This window comes from Muscardinus avellanarius, assembly GCF_963383645.1.
Source record: "Muscardinus avellanarius genome assembly, chromosome: 1".
In the NCBI taxonomy this organism is placed as follows: Eukaryota; Metazoa; Chordata; class Mammalia; order Rodentia; family Gliridae; genus Muscardinus; species Muscardinus avellanarius.
In genome coordinates, this window is record NC_137786.1 from 175,516,759 (window position 1) to 175,540,342 (window position 23,584).

The 23,584-nt window shown below is 51.8% G+C and overlaps 1 protein-coding gene across 1 annotated transcript; it reads right to left on the reverse strand.

Moving 5' to 3' along the window:
• Positions 1 to 1,275: 1,275 nt before the first annotated feature.
• Positions 1,276 to 23,154, reverse strand: MOGAT2 (monoacylglycerol O-acyltransferase 2; the record flags this gene model as incomplete). Its single annotated transcript, XM_080698030.1, has 6 exons — positions 1,276 to 1,430; positions 3,160 to 3,359; positions 4,754 to 4,928; positions 5,270 to 5,474; positions 15,470 to 15,648; positions 23,064 to 23,154. The coding sequence occupies 6 exons, from the start codon at positions 23,152 to 23,154 to the stop codon at positions 1,276 to 1,278; spliced, it is 1,005 nt and encodes a 334-aa protein (XP_080554156.1).
• Positions 23,155 to 23,584: the final 430 nt, after the last annotated feature.

Genomic DNA, 23,584 nt, shown 5'->3' on the forward strand with positions numbered 1-23,584 from the left:
GCCTTCCATCGCCCTTTACTTCTGCTCCTCTCCTGACCTTTATACACACTGCCCATAGCACACTACCAGGCATCTTCCTGGGACCCTGGGCACATGTATCACGTCTCCTAATTCACATCTACTGCGCATCATTCCTCAGATGGCTCGTTGACTCAGCAGCTGCTCACAGCACCGGAGGGCGGTGTTGTAATCCTTATTCATCAGATGGCAAAATTGTGGTTTTGGGGGGACAACAGGACTTGCCCAAGGTTATGGAAGATAGGTAGAGCAAGGATTCCAACCCAAATTTGAGCTTCTCACAATGCCCCCCAAGGCCGTAGGGATCAGTCTGCTCTGCTCTGGGAGAGGATCTGCTTCTCTGCTAGAGGAGGGGGCACTCGCCCCAGCTCCACCAGCCGCTCCTCTCCCCTTACTACTGATGGATGCTCTGGACTTGGGAATCCGGAATTCACCTGGTCAGGATGTCATCTACCCCACAGACACAGATGATCACACACACCTCACACCTGGTTTTTATTGTCTGTATTTCCCCCTTCTCTCCACTGGGAAGGAAGGCACTGGCATGGTCTTTCCTGGACCAGATTGATCCAGCTTTTGAGAAGATGAGTCAGGGCCACAGGGCCAGGCCAAAGGTCAAAGGTGAGGCTTCCACTAGTGCCCTAGATCAAAAAGTAGGAAGGCAGAGAAGAGAGCTAAAATTAAATTCTTTTATTTATTAAACTAACATGTATGGAGTCCCCCATGTCATGCCAAGGTCAAGGGCTGGAGTTACAAAGGATGAGGAAGAGGAGCCCTCATGGAGCTCTTGATCTACTGAGGTCAGAACTGAGACGACTTCATCTTAGTCAGTTGGGGAAACTGAGGCTCAGAGGGAGGGGGGAAAGGCCTGCCCACAGTCACTCAGGGGTACAGGGAGGGAAACGTTGTTGTTCCCTTTCCCCCCTACATATTCTTTGTAATCTTTGAATGACATTACAGCAGAAAGACCTCAGAAACCATTTCTTCCCAGCCTTTTCACCCATTTCACAGATGAACATACAGAGGCCAAGGAGGAGATCCGCAGAGCTTTTGCTGCAGGAGAGATAAATCACACGCAGTAGAGTCTGGTCTCCTCTTCCACATTCCAGTTGTGGTTGGATTTGCAAGAGGCCGGGGAGGCTCTGGAGACGTGTTCAAAACATACCCAGGAAGCCTCCTGGGACCACAGCGCCTCCTGCTGGGCTCCTGAAGGCTGGCCGTGGCCTCTGGGACAAGCCCTCCTCTAGATGGAGGCGCTCAGCAGAACTCTAAGTGTTGGTCAGCGGGGATGTTGAAATTCTGCTTGTGGGCCTCAAAGAGGCTGCTGAGCTCCTTCATATACTGCTGGTGCAGCTGGTCCACTTGCTCCTCCGAGGGACTCAGTACCTTTTTCACCTCGATGGGCTTCCCCACTGCAAGGGACAGAGGTGGACAGAGGCTTGAAGTGGGAGCCCCCGGAATTTCAGGGCCCCTGGAGCAGACACCCACCCTCACAGTCACCTTGCAGGAACGTGCTCTTGGTACCGTCCCTCCCAACCCTGATTCTGAGATGTTAGGGTAACTCCAGAACTCTGATATATTAGATCAACACCTGGATTTATTTCAATGTGCTAGGTGATACACAGGTGTTCTTTAATCCCGTGAGAACAAAATCTGTCATTATTCCTATTTGACGGGTGAGGCAATGAGGCTCAGAGAAAGTAAGAAACTCATTCAAGGCCACATAGCCAGGAAGAGGCAGTACCAGGCTTTAAAACCAGAGGGCATGTGAGCCAGGTGTGGTGGCTCATGCCTGGAATCCCAGTGCTTAGGAGGCTGAGATAAGAAGCCTTCAGCAACTTAGTGAGACTCTGTTTTCAAATAAAGTTAAAAAAAAAAAAAAGGTCTGGGGGAATAGCTCGGAGATAGAATGCTCCTGGGTTCAATCTCTAGCAGCAAAAAAGAAAAGAAAAGAAAACCAGAGTCCCAGGTGCCATGATTAGAAATGCCTGCATTTCTAGGGTGAAAGGGCTTTGCAACCCAGGAGGCTCTTCTCTTCCTACCACCCCACGTGCGGACCTGCAGCACCCCCCTTCTTACAGGGAAGAATGAAGAGAGCCCTGACCAACCCTCTTCCTCTGGTTCTGCCCAGCTGGGAAGGCCGCCTTCTCCTCTTGGGCCTAGCTCTGAAGGCCGCAGCGGTATCAAAATTCATGAAAATATTACCTCACAACACAGGGAGGTTCATGATGTAGGGGTTTACTAAGTCTGTGCTCAATGAACAAATAAGTGGGTGGATGGAGACAAGATGAGTGGTCCTCGTTATATAAATTCTGTTAGTGGAGGGAGGCTGAGACAGGAGGAGTGAGGTTCCCAGACCGCCTCAGCTACTTAGTGAGGCTCTTTGCAACTCAGTGAGACCCCGTTTCAAAAATAAAGAATAAAAAATAGGGCTGGGGGGTATAGCTTGGAAGTAGAATGCCCCTGGTTTCCATCTCCACTACCGAAAAAAAAAAAAATTTTTTTTTTGGTCACTGGAAGTCAGAGGGTATCCCAAAAGAAAGCAAAGGGGGTCCAAATAGCTGGGGAAATGGTGTGAACTCTAAAAGTTCATGTCCATTTCTTACAGGAAGATCCCTCAGGCTCTGATTCGGAGCCTTTTGATTGCTACTTTGCACACAATTTTAACATTTTTGGATTGTCCTTCTCTGATATCCACCTCCGCCAAACAAGCCTCGTAGATCCTCTAGGTCAAACCCCCCTTCCCTGGCGTCATACAAAGTGAGACAGATCCTGATTCAAACTCCAACTCTGTGACTCACAGCAGCGTGATCCTTTGGAAGTTACCCAACTTCTCAGAGCCTCAGTTTACCATGAATGAAATGAAGATAAAAATCCCTGCCCCAAAGAATGCTAGAAGAAACCAAGCTGCAGCCAATAAAGCAGCCGGGGTCACGAAGGCTCAGCCATCAGTAGAAACTATTCTTCTTTGTGTCTCTATTACAGCTCTTGTCCCAGACTGCTTATGCTGGGCTTCTCTGTGTGTATGTACCCCCCAGTCTAGAACGTGATGTGCCTGGCCCATAACCACATCCCCCTGCAGCATACGGCCCAGGCCCTGTTCCTGTAACCTTCCCACCTCCCAGCCCAGGGCTTGCTCACCGACGGTGGTGATGGGCTGGCGGTAGGGCATGAGGCCGAAGCTGTACTGGAAGATTCCACGGCCATGGAAGAGGGGCAGAGAGATGCCCATGATCTTCTGCAGCCGATTCTGGATGCGGCGCAACCAGGAGCCAGAAGAGTTCATAACCTGGTTAAACAGGTTATTCTCTCCGAAGGAGAAGATCGGCACCAGAGCTGCCCTGCAGGGAGGCAGAGAGGGCATGTGGGGCTCCAGCGAAGGCACGGGTGTTAAGGTCACTAGCTTCCTACAGGGACTCAGTGACCAGAGCTGAAGCAGAGGACAGAGCCCTGGCAGGAAGCGGGAGGCCTGAATTATCTCCCAGACCTGCCATGGCTCCCTCTCTGACCTGGGTGGTCCCTCGCAGACCCACAGCTTTCCAGCTGCACCATGACAGGTATATCAGAATGTTCCAGAGAAAGCCGGGCGTGGTGGCGCACGCTTGTAATCCCAGCACTTGGGAGGCTGAGACAGGAAGATCGCAGGTTCAAAACTAGCCCCAGCTACTTAGTGAGGCCCTTTGCAACTCAGTGAGACTGTTTCAAAATAAAGAATAAAAAGTAGGGCTGGAGGTGTAGCTCGGAGGTAGAATGCCCCTGGCTTCCATCCCCAGTACCACACACATACAATAAAAGAATGTTCCAGAGAGTCCTCCGAGCTATAAACGCCAGCATCTTTCTCTTAGAGAAATCTCTCCCACACCAGATGGCTCATAGTCCTCAAAGAAGCTTCACTCTCAGCTGGAAAAAACATCTTCACACTATGCTTTCATGATTCCAGATTTCAGAAGTTCAGCTCTGGGCCAGCTGTGGGGGATATGTTGTTCCTACCTGGTCCCACTGATCACTGAGTCTCCCTGTAGAAACTTCTTTCTTTTTTTCTTCCTTCTTTCTTTCCTCCCCCTCCCTCCCTCCCTTCCTTCTTTTCTTTTCTTTTTTTTTTTTAATTGAACCCAAGGGCATTTTACTTCTAGCCAATTTTATTTTTTATTTGGAAACAGGGGTTTCACTAAGTTGCCAAGGCTGGCCTCAAAATTACCATCTTCCTATCAATAATACATATATATATATATATATATATATATATATATATATTATATTCCCAAGTACCGGGATGATAGGCGTGCATCACCACACTTGGATATAGAAACTTTTCTCAGAATGTGGGCACAAGACATCAAAATATTATCTTCACTGGGAAGCTGGGTGTGATGGCACACGCATGTAATCCCAGTATTGGGGAGGCTGAGACAGGAGGATCGCGGTTCACGGACAGTCTCAGCTACTTAGTGAGGCCCTCTGCAACTCAGTGAGACTCTGTTTCAAAATAAAGAATAAAAAATAGGGCAGGGGGTGTAGCTCGGAGGTCAAATGCATCCCCAGAAACACATACACATAAACACACACACACACACACACACACACACACACACACACACAAGAATATAATCTTCACTAGGATTGGACTAAGAATTTCCCTGTGGAATCTGAGTTAGTCTTTTCTGTCTCCCCACCAAAATATAATCCTTGCCATCCTCTGCCTGAAGCCAGACTGCTCTCCCCAGAAGCTCCATACCCGTGTGTCAGGGCGAGCCTGACGAAGCCCTTGCGGTTCCTCAGTAGCAGCTTGTAGGCCCCGGGCCTGGCGTCCAGTGCCTCCTGGGAGCCGCCCACGATGATGGCCAGTAGGTTCCCGCTGCCCTTCCTGCTCAGGATGTAATCACCACTCTCCTTGTCTGATGTGACCAGGCCTGGGGAGAGAGAAAGCTGGTCAGCTATGTGGCAAGGAAGAGAGAGCTATGTGGGGGTAGCATGGCCCAAGAAAGAGAACACACAGTGTGCAAAGGCCTGGGGTCCCCCACTGTACCCCAGTCCAGCCGGGGACTTCCCTGAGTCCTCCTCCTTCCTGGCCTCCTCACTGGGCACTGTCCAGCACAGTGCTGCAGGAAGTTCTTCTTTGGGTCTAGCTTCCTTCTCCTACTGCACATGCTCTGTCTCAGAAGAAATGCAGGACTGTTGGCCGCCCTCCCCCAGATCTCCCCCTTGCACGAGCAGCCTCGTCTTCCTGAGCTACCAGGGCAGGGAGACTCACCCCCAGACATGATGTAATCCCGGAAGAAGGGGGCCCGGAACCACAAGGTCAGCATCATCAGATGGGGTCGGATGCCTGGGAAGAGCGAAGAGAAGCCCGTGCCCTCGCTGCACAGGTTGAGAAAGGCTCCTACCGCCAGAACCCCGTGGGGGTGGAAGCCCGCGATGTAGTTCCGGGAGGGGTCCAGCTCGGCCGTCTTGACCAGCTGCAGGGACAGCAACGCAGTGAGCAGGGCTGACCCTGCACCAGTCCCCCCGCTGCCTCTGGCTAGCGTGACCTTGGGCAAGTTGCTCCCCTCCCTGAGCCTCAGCTTCCCCATCCATAAGTCTGGCCGCCTGGGTTGTGATGATGGCGTCATGGCATGACACCGTGGTGCTGGCTGGGTCACACACTCGATGCTGTCTTTAGACAAACTGTTTCCTTCCCAGGCTTCTTGCCTATGAAATGGAGACGTTTGGCGCTGTCCCTGCTGCCTCTCAGGGCTGCTGAGTAGCAGCAGCCCAGGTATGAGGAGGATGCCTGGAATTGCCCAGTGCCCACAGGATGTGGTGTGAAGGTATCAAAGGGTCACCAGGGGAGGCACCACCAGGCCCAGAGAGCCACATCTCAACACTTCAGACCTGGACCTGCGCAGGTGTGAGCAGTACAAGGAGTGGGTCCTGTCAGGGTTTGTATGTGTGGTACCGAGGATTAAACCCCAGGCATCCTATCTCTGAGCTATACCCTAACCCTGTTTTATTATTTATTCTGAAACAAGGTCTCACTAAGTTGCTAAGTTGCTGAGGCTGGTCTCGAACCTGCAATCCTCCTGTCTCCGCCTCTCAAATACTGGGATTTCAAGTGTGTGTTACCTCGCCTGGCTTACCGTCAGGTTGAGAGGGCATGCAGACCCTGTGGCTCGTTCTGGTCCCAGTGACCGACCTGTCTACATCAGTGTCTCACCTGGTGGCTCTCTGCTCCCCCAGGCCAGACCTTCCTGACCTCTGTCCATTCTCTCTCCCTAGCCAGTGCAGACATCTGCCCCAGCCTGCTGTACAGAGGTTGCCACAGTGGCCACCGACTTTGCAGATGGACACAGAGAGGGTCACTGGTCATTAGCAGTTTTTAGGTGGAAATGGGTGAGGACTGAGGGGGCAGAACATATGCTGTTCTGTAGCCGAGTCTGTGATGACCATGTGAGTGGGGACCAGTCCCTCCCCCTCCACCAGGAGCTGTGCCCAGAGCTGTGGGGGCCACAGCCATCAGAGTGGGGCGGGCCCAGGCCCAACCCCCAATCCCTGAGCAAGAGGCTGCCTGGTAGGTGCACAGACCTGCTATCTATATCCCTGGACTGGCAGCCTCTTCCCCTCAGACTCTTCTTTGCCAGAGGGAAAGTTCCTCCTGCCATCAAGCTTAAACGTTCAACAGTAAATCCCCCAGGATTCTTTGTGCTGCCACTGGGGCCACAGAGGCCTGACTGCCCACCCCCCAGAGTTACCTGGAGTCTACAATGGGCCCCAAGCCTGTTTATCTGTCCAGGCTGAAGAGCTTCGTATATCCCCCCACCCCCACCCCCACCCCCCCACCCCCACCCCCACCCCCCCACCCCCCCACCCCCACCCCCACCCACCCCCCGTCCTTGACCTGGGCGTGGCCTCTGAAAACCCCGCCCCCTACGTCATATCCCTCCAGGTTACTCTCTGATCTTTTGCAGAAGGGCTACAGGAACCACAGGTAGGAAGACTATGGCCTCCCCAGACAAGAACAGACCTCTTTCCTGGTGTAGCAGAGGACTTGTTAAAAATAGAAACACAGGAAAACAGAGACCTCAGGTTTTTTCTCATTGGGGAAGGTACTTGCTCAGGAACTCAGGTGTTCAAAAACAAACTTAGCAGGTTGGGGATGTAGCTCACTGGTTAAGTGCAAATTTATTCTTTTTTTAATTTTGAAACCGGGTCTTACTGAGTTGCAGAGGGCCTCACTAAGTAGCTGAGGTTGTCCGTGAACCATGATCCTCAGGTCTCAGCCTCCTGAATGCTGGAATTACAAGCGTGAGCCACCACACCCGGCTTGGTTAAGGGCAAATTTAGCATGCATGTGGCCCTGAGTTCAATCCCCAGCAACACACACACACACACACACACACACACACACACACACACACTGCCTTGCTCAATGCACTGAAACACTTTCTTATAAATTTTCATTCTCTGAGAGTGAGAGGGTGTTTTGTACCTCCATAAAGGCAATTTGACAGTATCTATCAAAATCAAAAAATATAACTGACCTTTTTCCCCAGTAACTCTACTGCTGAGGAATTATCCCACAGAATTTCTCACTTTGTCACTTGTGCAAAATGACATCTGAAGGATGTTACCAACGAAAACTTTTGGGTAATATCAGAAACTTGGCATCCACTCAAGTGTCCATCAACAGGGCCTGTTTAGACAAATTGGGAAATGTGCACATGATGGACCAGTGCAGCCAGGAGGGAGCATGAAGCGCTCTTCCTGTCCCAAGGGCAGGAGATGGCCACAACAGCTTGTTCTGTGAAAAAGGATGTGTGCAGAACCAGGCAGAGGAGGGGAAAGTACATCTGCTTATATGTGGATACACCAAACACTGGTAATCAGAGTTGCCTCTAAGGACAGAAACTGTGGAGATGGTTGAGGAGTAGGACAGTGAACTTGAGTCCCTTTTCAGTTTTAAGCAAGAATGTATTATTACTCTATGAAAATAAATGAACAAAGGAATGAATAGATGTTCCCTTAATAAAGAAGCATTTGTGAATAGAGAAATGCCTCGGTGAGCATGGGGGTCTATGTCTAGGCAATTGGGCCAATATTTACACACGCACCTGTTCAAGTGTGTATCTTTCTGTGCTAGCCTCTAGTACCTGACCCTTGTTCCCTGTGAAGATTACAGTCCAGTGCCGGGTGTGGTGGACACGCTTGTAATTCCAGTATTTGGGAGGTTGAGACAGGAGGATCACAGTTCACAGCCAGCCTCAGCTACTTAGTGAGGCCCTTTTCAACTCAGTGAGAATAAAAAATGAGGCTGGGGGTGTAGCTCAGAGGTAGAATGCTCCTGGGTCCCATCCTCAGTATCGAAAAAAAAAAAAAAATTAGAGTCTACACGTCAGATGCACCTCTGAGTCCATCCCCATTGCAGGCCTAGGGAAGAGGAGATGCTCTGAAAAGAGCGGGATGAAGGAAGGAATGAAGGCGCCCAGCAGACGAGGCTGATGCAGTCCATCTCAGAAGGAGGGTCCACTGACCCCAGTCCTGTTCCAACATGTCACCTGGGTTCTAGCAGCGGAAGAAGGAACCCTAAGCTGGGAGTCAGAAGACCAGTTTTTGCCGCCTATTCCTCACAGAACCTTGCCTTTGATGTCCCTTTGTTCTATAGGACATTGATAACACCTCTCTGTTAGGGTTCCTGCTGGGTTGGGGTGAGGCAAATAAAGAGAAGGGGGTTGACAGAAGCTGTGGTCCCCATCTTGCTCCCTTGTTTTGTGACGGGGTGAGGAAGTGTGACTAAGCAAGGTGGGGAGTGTCGGGGGAAGCCCTGGCTGGGCATTTGGCCTGAGCTGGGCGTGGCACTGGGCACTGGGGCTAGAGAAGGGGACGGCCAGGCTGCTGGGTTCTGAGGTTTGCTGTTTTTCACTGACGTCGATTATATACCACAAAACTCACCCTTTTGAAGTGTACAAGTCAATGTCCTTTTAAATGTTTGTGCAACCATCACTACTGATTTCAGAGCATTTCCAACACCCCAGAAAGAAACCTGTATCCGTTCTGGAAATCATTTTCCCTCTCTCAGTGCCCTAGCTACTATTAATCTATGCTGTCTCTCGGTGTTTGATGGTTCTAGACATCTCATATGATTGGAACTGTACACTTTGTGGCCTTTGTGCCTGGCTTCTTTCACTTGGCATACTGTTTTCAAGGTCTATTCATGTTGCAGCATGGGTCAGAACGTCATTCCATTTTATGACTGAATAATGTTCCATTGCTTGTCCATGTAGCAGTTTATGGAGTTTGAGTTGTTTTCGGCCTTTGGTCTTTACAACCACTGTAGCCATGAACACTTACTTATGTCCAACTTTCATGTGACCATCTTTTCAATTCTTCTGGAGGGAGGAACCAGGATGCTGCTACTTTTAGCCCCAAGAGCCTCCTCAGTCCCTGCCCTGAATACCACGGGCCCACCCACACAGGGCTCTCCCATGTCTGCCCAGTCCCATCTCTCCACAAACGCCTCGCACCCGCTCACACCCTTGGGACGACCCAAATGCCTGGGAGCCCACTGTCTTGATGGCTTGTTCCGTACACAGCGCACCCACGTTGCTGGCTTGCAGAACACTTGCCAGGGCCCTGGGGGAGCTGGCTGTAACATGACAGCCCATCTCACAGTTGAGCAAGCTGAGATGTGGAGGGGCTAAGTGACCTGCCTGAACCCACACAGGTGCCCAGCAGACGAGGCTGATGCAGTCCATCTCAGAAGGAGATCTGAATCTCAGACTGGGATCTGAATTTCACCATCTCCTATTGAGAGCACAGAGAGAAATGGCAGCCAGGAAGTCTGGTTTCTGACCAGGGAGACAGGCTGGCCTACAGGACTAGCTCTGGAACTTTCTTGTCAAGCTCACAAGGTCTGGGGCTCCAGATTACCTCTCCTGTGAGAGGTGGTTCCTGTATGGGCAGTCCCTCTTTGTGTGTGTGTGTGGGGGGGGGGGTACTGGGGATTCTGCTTCCAAGCTATATCCCTAGCCCTGTTTTATATTTTATTTTTTGAAAGAGGGCCTCACTAAGTTTCCCAGGCTGTTCTTGAACCTGTGATCCACCTGTCTCAGCCTCCCAAGTACTGGAATTATAGACATAGACCACCATCCTGGCAGCAGCCCTTCTTACTGCTCCAGGGCTGGTGCAGGGACGACCCTCAGGGCCACTTATGTACCTAAATTACTTGGCTTTAGTGGGACAGGGGTGCACCCCAGTAAGGCACCGGCGCAAGTGACTTGGCTTATGCCTGCAGAACTGGAGTGGCTAAGGGGAAGGAGAGGCATGTAAAGGCTCAGAGTGCAGGGACTTGCAGGCTGAGGAAAGAATAGGTTTTATTCTAAATAAGATGCAGGGTGGAGGATGGACTGCAGGTGGTGCTGGAGGAGTGGCGCCCAGAAAGAGATGACTGGTCAGGATGTGCAGTAGAGGGCTGATGGGAGTCAGGGCAGGGGGCATTTAGGACCCAGACCCCCAACTGTAGAGGCGGTGGTTCTCAACTAAGGCGAGCTTGCCACCTCCCACCAAGGGACTTCTGGTAATGTCTGCAGACATTTTTGGTTGTCACCCCGGGAGAGGGTGGTGCTACACAGCCAGGAAGGGGGACAGTCTCCACAACAAAGGATGGTCCAGTGCCAATATCAACGGTGCCGAGGTTGAGCAAGGCTCCGGGAGATCCCCTGGCCTGAAGGGGCAGGGACAGGAAGGGCAGTGGAAGTGATCAGGGTGGGGGCCCTCGTTCCCTGTAGGCAGCCCCAGGGCTGAGGGCACAGCTCAGTGCCAGCTCCCCCAGCCCCGGACTCCTGCGAGGGCAGGGAGCCAGCCCGGCTCTGTGTGATGGAAGGCCCCTCACACCAGAGCCCTCCTCTCATGAAAGAAGCCATCCAGGAGGAAACAAGTCTCTGAGGACCAGAAGCACCTGTCATGGGAGGGCTGCCCCCGTCCATCATCCAGTGTGCTGGGAGGTGGCTGGCTGGGAGGTGGAGCCCCCCAGTCCTCAGGAATGCCCGGTGGGCTGCAGAGGATCGGAGGGCTCACTCCAGGTGTGCTGGGCACGTGTCCAGCCTGGCCCTGACAATGGCCACACGTTGTGGGCAGCATTTCCTGACCCGGCGTTGCAGCCCTAGCCACCAGACTTGGTCCCTCCCAAGGCCTTGGCCTGTATAGACAGTGTTTGCCCTGGATGACGAAATCCTCACAGTGAAAGGCAGGGTAAGGTGAGGACAGCTCCCCCAGCACTTGAATTCCCTGACTCACCACCATTAGCTCATCAGAAAGCCGACAGGGTGCCTTTGAAAACTCCCAAGCCCCAAAAATCTATTTGCTTTGAGATTCTACCACTAGGAGCCAGTTCATCAAATCACAGAGAGAAATGATAGGACCTAGGAAGTCCTTAGAGGACCACAGCATTGGACAAGGGAGCACAGAGGCCCGTGAGTGCAGGCAGCTCGGCAGCAGGGACCAACGCCTTCTACTCCCCGGAAAGTCCCCGCCAGGCCTGTGCGGTGAAGGTGTTCTGAAGAGACTGATAGTGTCCTGGGAGGTCTGTGGGAAGGGAGCCAAGACCTGCGAAGCTAAAGAGAACAGCATCTCGCCCTCTGCTGGCCACTCTAGGTACTGCGGGCCCTTGGCAGGGACTGTGGCCTCAGCGTGCAACAAGCCTGAAATGCTGCACACAGGGAACCGCTGCAGATTGCGGCCAGTGCTTCACCAGTGTCAGGTGTGGCAAGGCTGAGAAGCCCTCTCCCAGAGCTGCCTGGCTGGGAAGGAGCAGGAAAGGTGGCGGAGCTGTCCTGGCCTCACTTCCACCTGCCCTGCTGCTGGAAATGCTCCAGATGCAGAGCAGGCTGGATGCTCTGTCCTTTGGAGGCCCCTGAACTGCCCAGAAAGTGCTCCTGGAGAATTGTCCACTGAGCAGTCCCAGCTCTGTGGAGTCACCTCCAGAGGCCTCGGCTGCAACCCCAGCCCCTGCTCCTGCCTCATCGCAAGTGTACCTTCTGCTTTAGCCTCGCTGAACCCTCAGCTGCTGCTCAGAAACAAATGGTGGCAAGCTTCTGGGCCCGTGCTTATGCTGTCCCCTTTGCAGGCAGCCTGTATTTTCCTGGTGAGCTCAGGAGCCAGCCCTCAAGTGGGAGGGCAAAGCCAGAATCCACAGGGCTCTCTCGGGGGCCAGAACCGGGGGACATTTCCTTTGCCTCAGGACCTGATGTCATTCATGCACTTTGCCAGGCTATAGGTACAAGTTTGCAGGGGAACTATGACCTTCGGGGCATAGAAAAGAGAGCCCCTGGCTGGAGAGAGGAAAGGCTAGGAAAGGAGTTTAGAATCTCAGAGCTCAGCTCAAAGGTGGCACAGGCCTGTAATCTCAGTACTTGAGAGGCTGAGACAGGATTGCAGGTTTGAGACTAGTTTCAGTGACTTAGCAAGATTATCAACCTAATAAGCAACCTAGCAAGACCCTATTTCAAAAAAAGGCTGGTGGGATAGCTCAGAAGCAGAATGCCCCTGGGTTCAATCCCTAGTATTAAAAAAAAAAAAAAAAAAAAAAAAAAAAGCTGGGCGTAGTGGCACACACTTGTAATCCCAGCATTTGGGAGGCTGAGACAGGAGGATCGCAGTTTGCGGACAGCCTCGGCTACTTATTGAAGCCCTTTGCAACTCAGTGAGAACCTGTTTCAAAATAAAGAATAAAAAATAGGGCTGGTGGTTTAGCTCAGAGGTAGAATGCCCCTGGGTTCTATCCCCAGTACAAAAAAAAAAAAAAAAAAAAAAAAAAAAACAATCTCAAAGCTCAGAGGTCCCGAGGTAGGGAGGAACCCATGGCTGCTCTCAGGACCCAACCAGCCTTGCTAGTTTATGCTGACAAGTCCCTGGGTGGAGGCCTCAGGGCACACCTGAGGTTGGGGAGGAGAGGTGCCCCCAACCCAGTCTACCAAGCTAGCCCACATGCTCTGCCCCTTGCCCCCTGTGGCCCTTTATGAGCAAGGCAGCCTCTGCCAGCCCACCCCTGCCCTCTGCCCTCCCAGCCCCGCCCATGCCGGCCCTTTACTGGAGGCCCTGCTTCCCGAGCTGCCAGGGAACCACTGCTTACCAGGTGTCACCCAGCCCTTCCTGGCCCTTGCAGGGCCCCAGGACTCTGAAGGGAGCACGCAAGGCAGGATCCCATGACTCGGCACATTGTTTGACCTCCGCGGACCTGTTTCCTCCACCCCCTCCTCTTTTGCAACCCGGGGACCCAAATCCTGCAGGGACAGGAAGCGGTGGCCTCCTGGGTGGGATGGGAGAAGCCAGGTTGGGTGAAATAGCAAAGCCACAGGGTCCAGGCTCTGAGTGCCCTCAGACCTGTTGCGGCCATGCCCACGTCTGCTGGGTCCCCCTGACCCGTTTAATATTGCAGTGCCGGTTCCCTGGGAGCCTACAGTGCCGGCCCCTCTGTCTCACTGAATCCACAGGGCCCTGGGAGCTACCCGGCATCCTCTCCATTTTACATGGGATGAAACCGAAGCTCCGGAGCCTCGCGCAGCCACTAGGTGGCGCACTGGAGTTAGGAGCTAGCCGGCCTGTCTCAGAGGCCAGGCTTCTGGTGTTTCTGGAGGAGGCTAAGGGATCCTGTCTGACCCCTGCGTTCCCACTGCCTTCTCCCTTCCTACCCCATCTGGCCAATAAACTGTCACTGCCTGGCCGCTGAGATCGTGGGTGTAGTCTGTCTGGATTCAACTGAAGGAGCCCAAAGGTCTGGTCTGCTTCTCTCAAGACCAACCTTCAAGTCCAGGGCTAAATGTTCACTGTCACCATAAGGTATCATGAGCCAGAGAGTTGATGACAGTTCAGAGGAGGAGGATTCGTCTGCTTACTGAACCCATGGGAAGCAGGCTGGGGTGGGGCAAGTTCTTGCCCAAGGATACATAGCAGGGCAGGATGCTGAGGACAGTTCAGGACTTTCTCTCCTGAATGTTATTTACTTATTTATTCATTATTTATTTTGGTACCAAGGATCAAACCTAGGGGCAGTGTACCTCTGAGCTACACCCCCAGTCCTTTTTGATTTTTAAAATTATTTTATTTATTTATTTTTGTAGGTACTGGGGATTGAGCCACAGGGCATTCTACCTCTGAACTACACCCCTAGCCCTATTTAATTGTTTTTATTTTGAAACAGAGTCTCGCTAGGCTGATGAGAATCTCACTACTTGCTGAAGCTGTATTCAAACCTGTAATCCTCCTTTCTCAGCCTCTCAAGTAACAGGATTATAGGTGTGCGCCACCACGCCCGGCTTGATTTTTTATTTTGAAACAGGTTTTCAGTAAGTGGCTGAGGCTGGCCTTGAGCCTATGACCTTCCAGTCTCAGCCTCCCAGTGAGGAAATAGAAAGGAAATAGGCAGATAGGGAAAAGGCCTTGGTAGAAAAAAGTTAATTTCCTGAGTTTCCTGAGGGGCAACAAATGCCTGAAACTCCAAAGGCTCAGAGATAAGAAGGCCAGAGCTTCACAAAGCCATCTGTTTACTAATCAACAAACCCACCGAGCAAGTCTGGCATTCCTGAAAGGAGACCCTTCAAAGGACTTGCAAATACCCTATGCAAATTCTCCTTGGAATCCCAAAGTCACCCTAACCAAAAGCAGACTTGCAAGCTGTCAGGCCTTGCCTGACCTGAGGACAAATGGGGTGACACTTGGGTAGTGACCCTGAAGGCAGCTACTGGACCCCAGAGTTCCAACCGCCCCTTTGGGGTGTTTGGCCACTTTTCTCTATTCCCTTCTGGCAGATCGCATGGACGCTGGAAAAAAGCAGCCTGCACCTGAAGGCAATTGGCTTGGGCTACTCTCAAGTATTGTCCTGAAGGTAGCTGCTGGACCCAGAGTTCCAGCCCCTTTGGGGTGTTCAGCCACCCTCCCCCCATTCCCTACTGCTTCCAATAAACCTTTTACTCCCCTTCCTGCGGGTGTCATTCTTCGCTCACCATAGACAAGAACTCGCCGGGTTTCCTCTCAAGAAATCCCCGTTTCACCAGTACTAGTATCACAGGTGTGCACCACCTTGCCAGGCTCCAGTACCCTTATTTATATCAAGTCATAAACTTTAAGATTTGTAACAGCACTGGCTTGTGCCGTTGGTCACACCCACATCCTTCTCTGGACAGCAGTCTCCTCTGATGAGTGTAAGTGTGGTGCTAGATGGTCTCCTAGAACCTGTAGTTTATTACCTTCCTCCCAATCCCGGTTGCTGAAGGTTCCGCTGCCTTTGGCCCACAGAGACCCTCCAGGACCGGAGCCTTGCACCAGCTGGACTCTTGCCAAGCCTCAGGGTGATTCCTGCTCCAGCCTGGGCTTTCTGATCACTTCATGCAGGACAGAACGCCCCCTACCCGACCCCAGATGTGGGGACTGTGGCCCTGAGTGTGCCGTGACTCTCCCCGCCCCAAGGCAGCCCGGGACTCACCGAGACTGGGAAATAATCCTTCATGTACTTCCATATGAACCAATTCCTGAAGAACTGGAAGCGCCTGCCCCCCTGCCGCGGCTTGTCCCAGTCCAGGTACCACCAGGCAGCGTAGAGGACGGAGAGCAACCAGAACCGCGTGAACAGGAGGCCTATGAAGACCGCGATGCAGGTCTGGGCTGTGAGGGAAGAGGAGCCATCATGGCCAAGGCCTGCGAGGAAGGCAGAGGAGACCGCCCAGACCTGGCTCTCACCACAGGCCCTGTGCTAGCAGCACTGTCCTGTCCAGCCCTGGGACCTGCGAGGAAGAGATCAGTTTCGCAGGCCTTCAGGCAGGAGATGGGGTACCACGAGGGGACAGCCAGCCCAGTGTCACAGAGGGCATGGGTGCAGCCCAGGTGGGCCTAACCCACCGCGCCAGGTTACCTGGCTATACTGCTGCCCCCTCCCCAGGTGCTCAGTAAATGAGTGACTATTTCCATCTTTGGGGACCTCAGAGAAAAGAGAGGCCCTTTTCTGCCTTACCTTCTTTCTGTCCATCTTTCCAAAGCTAAGCGTGGGCTGAGTCCTGCCTCTAACAAAAGCCTTTCCATGGCTTCCCTTCAGGGCACAGCCCACGCCCCCAGCCTGGCATCTGGGCTCCCTGCAAGCTGGCTCTGTCCCCTCCTGCCCTTGCCTGGCCTCCCTCACACACAGTGCGCGGTGCTCCTCAACCCGCCACACTCCTGCCTTCGCCCCGGGGACCTCGGCTGGGGAAGGGAAGAGGGAGGAAGAGGCCAAGCTCTGGCCGCCCTGGGTGCAGCAGGGCGAGGACCAGGCCCTATGGATTCCCCTCTCACTGCCCTGGCTGCCAGCTAACTCCAGCTTCATCAGGGCCAGGTGGTCTGCAGGGCCATCACTAATGTGATGCTGGTGGAGCATCATTCCCAAAGAAGATCGCTCCCTCCCTATACCACTTTCTCCAAGCGCTCTTACTGTGGCATGTGTGTGTGTGTGTGTGTGTGTGTGTGTGTGTGTGTGTGTGTATGTGTGCACGCGCATGTGCACACTGGAGATGGAACTCAGGTCCTCAACACGTCGGACCACTGAGCCTGCCCCACACTTTGCATTCATATCCTTCAGGGAGACTGGCTTTCAGCTGTGCACTCTGCTTGGAAGAAGGATGGATGTGGGCCTGCAGGTCCAGGCAGGTTTCCTGGAGGAGGGGCCTCCAGAGCTAGTTTGAACAGTAGCTAGAGAATCCAGATTGGTGCACACAGATATCCACTTTCAAGGAGCCCTAGATATCAGGAACTGAGAGCCCAGCTTTGAACAACAGACAACTTCTTGCCTTCTCGAAGCCAACTTTCCAGGGTTGTATTTGAGGCACTTTGAGGATGTGTCTTATTTATTTTTTTTTTTAATTTTGTATTCTGGTCAAATATATTTAAGATAAAATTTACCATCATAATCACTTTCAAGTATACAATTCAGTGGCCTCAAGTACTTCATACTCTGAACAACCATCACCCCAGCCACCATCAGAACTTGTTTATCATTGCACGCAGAAACTCTGTATTCATTAAATAACCCCTCTTGCCTCTCCCTCCAGCCCCTGCAAACCACCATTCCACTCTCTCCATGAATCTGATTACTCTAGGTACTTCATGTAAGTGGGATCCTGTGGTAATTGTCTTTTTATGTGTGAATGTTTATTTCACTTTGCATAATACTTTTAGTTCATCCATGTTGTAGAGGGGTCAGAATTCCTTTTTAAGGCTGAAATATTCCACTGGAGATATCTTCCACATTCTGTTCATCCATTTCTCTGTTGATGGATGTTTGGGTTGCTTTCACATTTGCCCTTTGTTTGCAAATACTATTGAATTACTAACAGTGGGAAAGTAGGAGGCTTTGCATACAAGACATTGGTGTCTCCTAGAACACTGGAAGAAAAGGCGGCCTGGAGTCAGCATTCTCCCGGGCAGCCCTGCAGGATTTCCCCTCGTCCAGCCCTGCTGCCCGGCACCACCCTAATCCAAGCTTCATCCTCACACCAGCCTGCGTGCGGGGTGCCGGGGAAAGGCCCGCAATGGCTTGTGGGGTGGCTAGCTTTGGGTTTGTCTTAAATATTTTACAGTAAAAATTTTCATAGCCGGGCGTGGTGGCGCACGCTTGTAATCCCAGCATCTGGGAGGCTGAGACCGGAGGATCGCGGTTCGCGGACAGCCTCAGCTACTTAGTGAAGCCCTCTGCAACTCAGTGAGACCCAGTTTCAAACTAAAGAATAAAAAATAGGGCAGGGGGTATAGCTCGGACGTCCAACACCTCTGGGTTCCATCCCCAGACTGGCAAAAAAAAAAAAAAAAAAAAAAAAAAAATCAAAGAGAAAGTTGCAGAAGAGTAGGAATAAAATGCCACCGTGTGCATGAAAAAGAATGTTTCCACAGACGTGGTTACACATGCTTAGCAAGTAGAAAGAGTACCAGTATTGGGAAGAGGCTTCAAAATGTAGTAATGTACCAGTATTGGGAAAGATTTTCAATTTTCAAAATATATCTTTAGTAGTAAAAAAAAAAGCTGGGAGCTTCAGGGAAAGGGCTACAGGATTCCAGACACTGAGGGGGATTAGCAAGACAACAGAGATAGTTCCAGGGCCTTTTTTTTTCATTGTAAAGATAAGATTTCCCAAGGATGTGGAAGGATGCCATAAACCTTCAGGAGATCCCAGACTTCGATAATCAAGGGAGGATGCCATAAACCTTCAAGGAATACCAGAATCCAATGATCAATTAACACATTTTGGCATATAACAAAAGGCTTGGGGTCTGTACCAGAGGACAGGACAGACCTACAGGAAGGAATTCCGCACATCAAAAGGCTGGCCCCAGAGGGGGGCGGATCTAGTTGGGTCAGAAGACTGATTATAAAATACTCTGTATCCAGGAATTGTTGGTGACTTCATTTCAGGTAACTATATTCTTTATTTCTATCTTTGATATAAACTCATTTAAATCTTCAGTGAGAGCTCGGAATCATGTATATCAATCCTGAGTCCAGAACAAGTACCCACAGTTACGGGAATAGTTTCCAGGAGCCTAACAGAGGTCCCCAGGGACAGTTTCCCAAACCGTAGGAGTTCAAACCATAACAGAAAGGGAGGCCCCTGCAAATCTGAAGGAAGGACACAGTGTGCTGGGGGAGAAGATTGGAAGAGGTTTGCCTTAAGTTTTATTTTTTTACATTAAAAATATTTACTGTAGGCTGGGTGTGGGGGCACAAGCCTGTAATCCCAGTACTTGGGAGGCTGAGACGGGAGGATCACAGGTTGGAGACCAGCCTCAGCAACACAGTGAGCCTCTCAGCAACCTAGCTAGACCCTGTTTACACACACACACAAAAAAAATAAAAATAAAAAATAAAAAAGGCTGGCGTGCAACTCAGAGGTAGAATGTCTCTGGGTTTAATTCCCAGTAACACACACACACACACACACACACACACACACACACACACACATACTTTACTGTAAAAATAATAAAAAACCCAGGTAGGACTCTCCCCTTGGGAAAAATAAAAAGATAAAAAGTCTGTGCAGGTAGCTTCCACTTTACCAAAACCAGCTCTAAAGAATAAAAACTACCTGGAAGGTGAGATCATGGGAAGTCTTTTACTTTAAGGGCACAGATTTTGTGTAAATGTGTTATAATAAAGAAAAACGACATCCAGAAAGTTGGGGAAAACAGAGTGCATTTACCCTTAACCAGAAAAACTCCCACCATCCCACCATCCCCTGGCCCTGGGCTCACCTATGACTTCTATCAGTAAGCAAACCCAGCCTATGTCTTTCCAGTAATTCCAGAAGGGAGACATCTCTTTATTTTTTATTTTATTTTTTTTACTGGGGATGGAACCCAGGGGCATTGTACCTCCAAGCTACACTCCCAGCCCTATTTCTTAGTGTTTTTATTTTTGACACAGGGTCTCACTGAGTTAAGAAAGGCCTTCCCAGATCCTCCAGTCCTGCCTCCTAAATGCTGGGATTACAAGCGTGAACTGCCTCGCCCGGCTTCTTTTTTAGTACTAAGGACTTAACCCAGTACCTGAGCTACACCCCCAGCCCCATCTTATCTCTTATTTTTGAAACAGGGTCTTAGTAAGTTCCTTACCAAGTCGCTAAGGCTGGGAACCTTGGACCTGTTCTCCTCCTGTCTCAGCTTCCCGTATCACTGGGATTCCAGGCGTGCGCCACGCACCACCATGCGCAGCTGGGGGACACCTTCTTTCATATGATCCTTATGATGCTGAGAGGGAAAAACTTAAAGGCCCACTTTCTGATGGCGCCTCTGGAGAGGGTTTGTAAACTAGCTCGAGTCCCAGAGCCAGCTAGGAGGGTGGGACCCGGGACTCTGTCCTGCTACTCAGACCGCATCACGCTTCCAACATTCACTCATTCCGCAAATATTTATTGACCCCTGGATCTTCTAGGAACGAGAGCCACAGACAAGAACAACACAAACTGTTTGAAGGTGTGAGTTGTGGAGGAGAGAAAAGGAGACAGCACACAAGTAACCCATTTGGAAAGCGTTTCGCTTGGGGTCCGGAGCCTTCAGTGACGGGTCCTAGTTGACTTTTCTAGCTACTCTGAGCCAATTTGCAGATGCACCCCTACCTCCAGCGTGGACTCTGTGCATGGACTCTATTTCTCCTCTGCTTTGTACGTGCAGATCTGCTGCCTGGGTGGCTTGTTCTCCTGCTAGCCTTTCAATCCTTACTGTTCTTTAAAACTCTCCTTAGCTGGGCATGGTGGCGCACCCTTGTAATCCCTGTGCTTGGGAGGTGGAGACAGGAGGATCGCGCAGGTTCGAAGCTAGCCTTGCTGGCTTAAGAGACCCTGTTTCCAAATAAAAATATAAAAATAGGTCTGGGACTATAGCCTGGAGGTAGAAGGGTTTCCAGGAACCCCAGTACCACCAAAACAAACAAAATCCTCCTTAAATTTGACCTCTGTGCCTCTCCCTTCCCGTCCTGCTTCCTCTCCCTCACCCCTCTGTTGTAACACTGCTTACAGGTGACTTCTCTCCACATTCCACAGCCCCTCGAGATCAATTACATCCCAAACTAAACCTGACCTCTTCCCCCTAGTTCCTCACCACCCTAACCCCCACCCCTGTGGCCTGAGTTCTGCAAGGACAGCCAAGCATGGGTGAGATCTACCATCAGCTTGGCCCTCCCCCCTCCCCAACTCCATCTGATCCTGGGCACGTGCTGGGGCTCCCATCTCTTATAGATCCCCTGAGCCAGGACCCTTCTCTTCACCCACTGCCAGCCCTCTCCACCAGGGCTGGAAACCTTTTTATTTCTGGGTTTCTGCTTTTTTCAGTCCTGGGGATTGAACCCAGGAGTGCTTTACCACTGACCTAAGTGCCCAGGTCTTTTTATTTTGAGACAGGATCTCGCTCAGTTGCCCAGGCTGGCCTTGAACTTGCAATCCTCCTGCCTTAGCTGCCTGAGTCACTGGAACTTTTTCTGGAAGGGCCAGATAGAAAATGTCTTACTTTGTGGCTCAGGAGGCAAATTAGAGAATACTGTGCAGGTAATTAAATAGCCATTTAAAATGTAACCTTTAAACTCAGTGTGGTGGTGCATGCTTGTAATCCTAGCATTTGGGAGGCTGAGACAGGAGGATTGTGGTTTGTGGACTGCCTCAGCTACTTAGTGAGGCCCTTTGCAACTCAGTGAGATCCTGCTTCAAAATAAAGAATAAAAAATAGGCCTGGGGGTGTAGTTCAGTGGTAGAATGCCCCTGGGTTCCATCTCTAGTACCAAAAAAAAAAAAAAAGTAACCAAATCTACAAACCATTCTGAACTCTTGGACTGTACAACACCCAGGGGGCTGGATCAGATCAGGTCTGCGGGCTCTGATTTACTGACTCCTGATCTGGACTGTGACAGCTCTTGCCTTTGATCTGTTCCCTGCACCCCACACACAGTAGATACCTTGCCTTCAGGCACAGGAACCTTGAACACCCTGCTTGGACCTTGTCACTTACAAACCTGAAGCTTCCTGAGGCTGTCTTTTGCTCTCAGGCTGAGGGATTAGGGACCACCTCCTACTCTGGGTGCACGGGCCCCAGGCCTCTTTCTTCAGTTGCCCTCCCTCTGGCCCTCCAGGCCCGGAGTTGCTTTGGCCTCATGCCCCTGACCTTCCCGGGGGACTGTGCTGGTGGGGCCCGGCAGGCCTCCAGGGGTTGGAATGGCCTGTCACTGGCCTCAGGCTGTCCCTTGCCCCCTGTGATCCCTCCGTGTCCTTGGACTTTCTGGGCTTCTGCCTCCTCCCTCTGCTCTCTCCACCAGCTGGGGTCACATCTCTGCCCAACCCCTCTCCTCCCTCCACCCCCATAATCCTTCTTCCTCTGGCTGGAAGACTCCGCAGCCTGGCTGTGTGTGCGTGTGCATGAGTGCGTGCGTGTGTGCTGATAATTGTGTCCAGGGTGTATTCTACCTCTGAGCCACACCTCCAGATTTATTTTATGTTTTATTTGGAAACAAGATATCACTAAGTTGCTGAGGCTGGCTGCGAATCTAACGATTCTCCTGTCTCAGCCTCCCAAGTACAGGATTTACAAGCGTGCACCACCACACCTGGCTCAGCCTGGACCTTGAAGGTTGTGTTTCTCTGTTCATTGGTGTAATGGGAATAACCAGAGATATTTAAAATGTTTACTGCCCCTTAGGACACAGACACAGATCAGTTACAAGGGACGCCAAGGGCAGGGATCTGCAGGGTCTGATTCGCCAGGGATGAATTCTTCAGCTGCCAAAGTGTGTGTGTGTGTGTGTGTGTGTGTGTGTGTGTGTGTGTGTGTGTGTGTGTGTACCTGCGTGCGCGCGTGTTTGTGTAAGCTGCTACTAACCCACATGGACAGAGTATTCTGACATTTTAACAATCAGGACAGGGATATCTGTGGATTCCCTTCATTTCCCCTTCCCAATCCACAGTCCCAAACCTTCCTTGAAAATCTTTCCCTCAGCAGAGCTGGAGTCCTGGTTGGGTGACCCTCCTGATTGTGAATCTTGGGCTGGGGTGGGTATGGGGACATACCCATGTCCTCCTGTGTGGGCCCAGTCCAGGGGCCAGCTGAGGTCTTCATCTCATCCCCAAATCCCTGGAGGGCACCATTGTCGCCCAGGAATGCAGATCATGAAGCCAGGCCTGGAGAGCCTGGGTTCCTGCTCCCCTCCCCTTCCCCAGCCCCATCTCCACTAAGTCCCCTGTGAAAGGGAAGCTGGAACGCCATGCCCTCAGAGCCTGGAACTCCCCCAGGTCAATTAGCTGTTTCTCACACACTAGCCTGCAGCAGGGACTCTCCTTCCAGGTGCCCGGGGAACCCCCCAGCACAGCCCAGGGGAGCAAAACCTTCTGAAAGTCACAGGCCACACCACCCCCTACAGGCACCTTGGGCAGGTCCTAGAGGCCCGTCTGGGCAGGTGTGAGCACAACAAAACCCCTCTGAGACCTTCCCACCATCACATCCCTGTACTGGGAGCACCCGGCCTGGCGGCTCCAGCCCTCCCAGGTGCGTGGTCTACCCTCTCACCCGGCCCGCCTTACCTAGGGCCAAGAAGGAGAAGACCCACTGGAGGACCGCAAAAGTCTGCAGCCTGCGCTCCCACGGCACAGACAAGGGCGCGAACTCCACCATGCTGACCGGCTCCGGGGCTCCCTGCTCTGCCCTGCTCGAGGTGGAGGAGCCCAGCCAGGCTGCCGCGCCCAGCCCAGCCCAGCGCCGAGGCCTCTGCCCCACCGGGGCAAGGACCTGCTTCCTAGAAGAAACCTTTGGATCTGTCTGCTGGGGCTTGGCTGAAGGACGAACACTTAGGAGTACAGTCCTTATCAGCCTCCTTAGGCAACCCCTTATCTGGGGCCCACATTTCCCTGCCTGCTCGAATTTTGCACTTCCCAGCACTGGCAAGTGGAGGCCCAGGTATAATGATCTTATCCCTTCCTCCTTAATGACCTGGCTTCAACTCTTGTCTCCCAGCTCTCTCTCCATGTCCATTGGGCCCTGACCAAGAGCCTGCTGTGACAGCTCCATCTGGATGTCCCTGACCCCACATCCTGCACCATCTCTC